The 5,849-nt window shown below is 37.4% G+C and overlaps 1 protein-coding gene across 1 annotated transcript in view; it reads right to left on the bottom strand.

The window, feature by feature from the left end:
* stmnd1 (stathmin domain containing 1) overlaps positions 1–5,490 on the bottom strand; it is a 14,589-nt gene extending 9,099 nt beyond the window's left edge. The window contains exons 1-3 of the mRNA XM_056241353.1: positions 5,265–5,490; positions 3,778–3,913; positions 2,782–2,915 (exon numbers count right to left, since the gene is read on the bottom strand). Coding sequence (XP_056097328.1) covers positions 2,782–2,915; positions 3,778–3,913; positions 5,265–5,333 — 339 coding nt within the window. The 5' untranslated portion in view covers positions 5,334–5,490. The remainder of the gene's footprint in view (positions 1–2,781; positions 2,916–3,777; positions 3,914–5,264) is intronic.
* Between the last annotated feature and the right edge of the window lie 359 nt (positions 5,491–5,849).

The raw sequence follows: 5,849 nt of genomic DNA, 5'->3' as shown, positions 1-5,849 counted from the left end.
CTATTTTTATGGACTTGAGAGAGTTGATGTTACGAAATAAGAGAATAAGCAGCATTATTTTTTAGCATGTTTAATATTTAAACTTTAAATCCCTTAAAAATCTGGAAAAAAAAGATCCACACAGGAAAATTGGCCAAAAAGCGTACAAAATTTTATAAATCAATATTCCACAAATAAAGGTGCGCAAAACGTTTTCAGGTTCAACCCTTCATCACTACAAACGTATTACCGTAATCAATGTAATATATCGGAATCTGACTTTATCCCATAGAATTTTTTTTACATAAATAGTCATACATTACATAATTATACATGCATATGTATAATATAATTCCCCTTTCCATGTAAAGAGCTTTGAGTACGCAGAAAAGCGCTGTATAAATGTAACAAATTATTATTATTATTATATCACAACAACAACTACATCATCTATTCAAAGCTTTGAAAATTCCCCAAACGTTAAAGCAACACTAAGTAAGATATTTTACCTTAAAATAATGGTTTCAGTGGTTCATTAAGTCGTAACAGGGTGAAAGACACTTCTGGATCCTATATCTGCTATAACCACACTAGGCTTGCTACGGTAGTCGGTGTTACCGGTGTTCAGGCGCAACACCGGTTTCATCACTTGTCCACCGCGACACCGAAATATATATATATATATATATAATATATTTATATATTTAACGCAATTACGCAGTATCCGTTTTTTTCTGTCACCCGTTGACTACCGTTGTATGATCACGCTCTTATTAATGTGAATGATATTAAGTGCAAAAAGACTAAAGAGACCGCGCTGTCTTGCCAACACACACGCGCGGGCGCGCCCGACCCACAGAAAAGACGCGCGTCAGTATCGAGTTCTCTCTCGGGCTTGAACAAACCATAACACACACAAATTATGCCAAAATGTCAGTTTTGTCGAGTGTCCTCATAAGAGCAGTCTTAAATGATTTAAATAAAGTCTTAAATTAACGTAGAGATTTGTGAGAAAATGGGACGCGTGTCGATCGCGTCTCTGTCAGCAGCTGGTCTTAAAGTGTCATTAAAGTTAATCAAAAGGTAAGAGAGTAAATGACTCACTCAGACCCGGAGCCAGGAGGATTATTAAACCGGTAGCCTAATAATCATGAATGCACACTGCTATCTTTAACACATCTCCGGCGAACGGCTTCTTCACGCAAAAGAAAAATTCTTCATGAAGCGCAGTGAAATTCAGCGACCTGGCGTTTCCTGGTGGATCGAGGTTGTTCGTTAACTTAATTTTATACGTGCAACTCACGCAGCCTATGACACTGTACCTGCTGACAGACAGGACCGAGCAGGTAATATTTAATATGAAACAAAGTCTCAACTTTCAAATTTGGTCAGTCAAAGAAAATTAAACAATAGGCCTACCGTTTTGTGGCTCTAATGTGTCGTGAGAGATTGCCTCAGTTAAAGACAAGTTCAAATCCACCGACGCTAATGTATATAAGTGAAAGTGAAGTGCACACTGCTGCACCAGCTTTTTATAAGCAATGTAAAAAAAAATTAGTTTCGTTTTCAAATGAGCGGCAATTCAGCGCACAATAACAAAACAGTGTTGCTCCGCACGACCACCATTATGCATGCATACCCGTGCAAACGCGCGCATTTTACATGTGCCTTTAAATGAGTGATTTAAAAGCCCCCGCCGGTGATACCGGTATTACCGGTGTTGTAACACGTCGATTAACCAGTGTGAAAAAATCCTCACCGTCACATCCCTAAACCACATGATCGGGTCGCGTTTCTGTAGTTCTAATTAGACATAAGAAAACTACAAATTTGACTTGCTTTACGTCAAGCGTCATTATTTTGTTTTTCTTCGTTTCTGATGTCGCAATACATCATACTTTCATGAAATCATGCAACAGACTCTAGCTTGTCTGTGGACATCGTTCATTCCAAAGCCGGCGCTGGATAAACACGAGCGTGCGTGCGACAGTCGGCTGCGCTAGGCTAAATTATTTACGACAGCGGTAATGAACAATTCCACTTCCAACCTGTAGGGCGACCGCATAGGAAAAGTTACTTGGTGTTGCTTTAAGATGCGTTTTGGTCGATCGGATCACAAGTGGACGACACTAAATACAGGTGTAAACGGGGTCTAAAAACGTTTTGAGCTTGTCCAATTTCCATCACTTCCAGAGGTAGTAGATAACGCGTTTGACCGGATTGCTTTCGTAGTGTAAACGCTCATGTGATCAAATGTGTTCGAACAGCCACAAAAGACCGTCTACTCTCCGTCTACTGACCTAACATTAAACATCTAGCCAGACTGGATTTAAGCTTTGTCGGCTGAAGACCTTAGTTTGGTTTGAAGATAAAAAACATCCCAAGCACAATGTCCTCTCATTCCTGATCTCTAACACACACTCACAGCGTTCGGCTGGTCTTGTGTCTGTCAGAGCAGAAACGAAAGCTGATGCTCTCCGTGTGTTTCTCCGTCGGCACGTTCATATGTAAATTGCGCAAACTTATGTCGTCCATTAGATTGAAAGATCTGAAAAACCATACATTTACCCTCCCCTTGAAGATATGAAAGTGGACAAAAGAGACAGATTAAAACACAACAAATTGATGCTTCCTCGTTTTCCACCCGTTCATCCTTCAGCCCGTGACCCGGAAGCCGATCGAACCCAGCCATCTTGGGAATCTCAATCCTCTAATTGCACCACAAGTAACAAGGAATTCCACTTCCAACCTGTAGGGCGACTGCAGAGGAAAAGTTACTTGGTGTTGCTTTAAGGCCCGTACCATGATGTTGTAGGCTTGTCCGCTGCCGCCCTGCTTCGGATGAGCAGGGATGATTCCCTGAGTTAGCAGCTGCTCCAGGATCTCGCTGGACTCGGGGCGCTCTTCGCCTCGCTGGGCCAGGACAGGACTCTGGGCTGCGTTTCACACACACAACATAAATATTAAATTTAGCTTTTCCTCTATAAGGTTGTTGCATGCAAAACACAATGCTATTAATCAGCTTCTCTGCACTACCAGTGAAAAGAAGTGACTCACCAAGGCTGGATTTATTTGATTAAAAATAAAAAAAACAGTAAAAATTGTGAAATATTATTATAATGTAAAACAGCTGTTTTCTATGTGAATATATAGTAAAGTGTAATGTATTAGCATCATTACTCCAGTCTTCAGTGTCACAGGATCCTTCAGAAATAATTATGTATAAAAAGTATTGATGAATAAAAGTATTGATTTCTTTTATTTCTTTCCCCCCCCCCCCCCCCCCCCCCAAAAAAAATAATATAAAAATTCTTACTGACCCCAAACATTTGAACGGTAGCTTCAAAAGCTTTCTATTTCAGATAAATGCTGTTCTTTTGAACTTTCTATTCATCAAAGAATCCTGAAATAAAATGTAAATAACTGTTTTCAACATTAATAATATTCATAAATGTTTCTTGAGCATCAGATCATCATATTAGAGTGATTTCTGAAGGATCATGTGACACTGAAGACTGGAGTAATGATGCTGAAAATTCAGCTTTGATCACAGGAATAAATTACATTTTACAATATATCCAAATAGAAACAGTTATTTTAAATTGTCATAATATTTAACAATATTACTGTTTTTGTTTTATTATCAAATAAATGCAGCCTTGGTGAGGAGAAGAGACTTCTTTTCAAAACATTAAAAGTCTTAACAATCCAAAACTTTTGTACATGTCTCTGAACGAGTTAGGCAGCAGTTTTTGGTTGAATTAGAGTGAAACAACAGAAGTTGTGTTGTTTCCTAACCTCGTAGCGGTGGAAGGAGTCCGGGAACAGATCCGGGGAGAACGACTGGCTCTCTCGCATCCAGACTGACCCCGCTGTCTGTGGTCATCTTAGACACGGCGGACTCGCCACGGGATCCTCCCTGAGCCACAGCAAACTACATAAAATAACAGCAAAGTCAGATATCAGTTTGCATATAACACAACACTGCCAGTCTACATGGACTCTGAGCCGAGTTAGGCTGGTTTTAGATGGGTTTGACTTGGATAAACCAGCTAAGATCAGTAAACCAGTGTGGCTGTTTGCATAAACGGCTAAATCTAAATATCTTCTTCAAGATTGGTAGTCGGTTACATAAAAAGGTAGATCAGTCTAATTTGAATAAAAATTACCTCTTGTCTTGCTAATAGTTGGTCAAACTAGATCTTAAAGGGATAGTTCACCCAAATTTTTTTAATTTAATCTCTCTCATGTTGTTCCAAACCTGTATGAGTTTCTTTCTTCTGCTGAACGCAAAATAAGATATTTTGAAGAATGTTTGTCACAAAATAGTTGTAGCAAACAGCATCCGTTGGGTTAATTGAGCAACTGTTAGGTAAAACATACTTGAAATAATGTTTCAAATATGACATAACACAACCGTTGGTTAACATTTTATTACAAAATTGAAACAATGTGTCAAATATGACAAACAACCGTTGGTTTAAATATTTGAATTAAAATTTGATAACAATGTGTCAAATATGACAAACAACCGGTGGTTTGACATTTTGAATTAAAATTTTTAAACAATGTGTCAATATGACAACAACGGTTGGGTTTAAACATTTGAATTAAAAATTTGAAACATTGTGTCAAATATGGACATTGTCCATATTTGACACATTGTTTCAAATTTTTAATTCAAATGTTTAAACCCAACGGTTGTTTGTCCATATTTGACACATTGTTTCAAATTTTTAATTCAAATGTTCAAACCCAACGGTTGTTTGTCCATATTTGACACATTGTTTCAAATTTTTAATTCAAATGTTTAAACCCAACGGTTGTTTGTCCATATTTGACACATTGTTTCAATTTTGTAATTAAAATGTTAAACCCAACGGTTGTGTTTGTCCATATTTGACACATTATTTCAGTTGTTTTACTAAAATGTTAAACCCAACGGTTGTGTTTGTCCATATTTTGTGCAAACATTCTTCAAAATATCGTCCGTTATGTTCAGCAGAACAAATAAATTCATACAGGTTTGGAATAACTTAATTGACAGAATTTAAATTTTTGTGTGAACTATCCCTTTAAGACACAGTGGCTAAAGTTTATGTTGGTTGGTTTTCATCGTCTTTAATTATTCATCTAATAAAGACTATATACCCAAAATCAAAGTTGTGGGGAAAAACATAGCTCTTTATCTTTCAACATAGGCTCTTATATATAACCCCTGTCGACTCACTCATATTCCCTTCATTATGAATTAATGAAATCATTTTAAAGCCTTATGAGCCTACCTCATTTCCGTTCAGACTGCTCGGTTTCACGGGTTCAACCACCGTGATTTTGGAGCCCCCGCATCCCATGTTTATCTCTCAGGATTGCGCGCGCTCTCGGTGCGAATTCTATTCGAATACGCGTAAAGTTATTAAACATTCCAACACATGATCCACGAGCGCGCGAGTATCGTCGTCACGGACTCTCTGCGTTGCTACGGTTCGTTGCTACAATAAATCTGACCCTGTTCCAGAGGTCACGTCACCTGTGATGTTGCCTTGGCTCTGTTCGTCAAAAATAAAACACGGGTTTAAACTGGTAATTGATTTCTAGAACAAACGTGTCATCGAGAGTTAATTAGTCACTATTAGAATTTTAACTCATTAACTAAATATCTGAACAAGACACTGTTTTCTCACTATTTTGTGTTTTTTTAAATAAATAAAACTTTATTAGTGGCAAAACTGTTATGATCCTTTTTTTAAAAATTATTATTCTATAGAAATTTCAGTTTGTCTTATTTGATTATTAGAATCTAATTGGACATTGTCATATTTTTAAATGGAATATTTTAATAGTTTGCATTATTAATGTAGGCTATTAAA

This window comes from Rhinichthys klamathensis, unplaced genomic scaffold, assembly GCF_029890125.1.
Source record: "Rhinichthys klamathensis goyatoka isolate OS25496 unplaced genomic scaffold, OSU_Roscu_1.1 h1tg000637l_1, whole genome shotgun sequence".
Classification (NCBI taxonomy): Eukaryota; Metazoa; Chordata; class Actinopteri; order Cypriniformes; family Leuciscidae; genus Rhinichthys; species Rhinichthys klamathensis.
The sequence above is the reverse complement of the archived record's forward strand: the minus strand, read 5'-3'. Positions and strand labels throughout refer to the sequence as shown.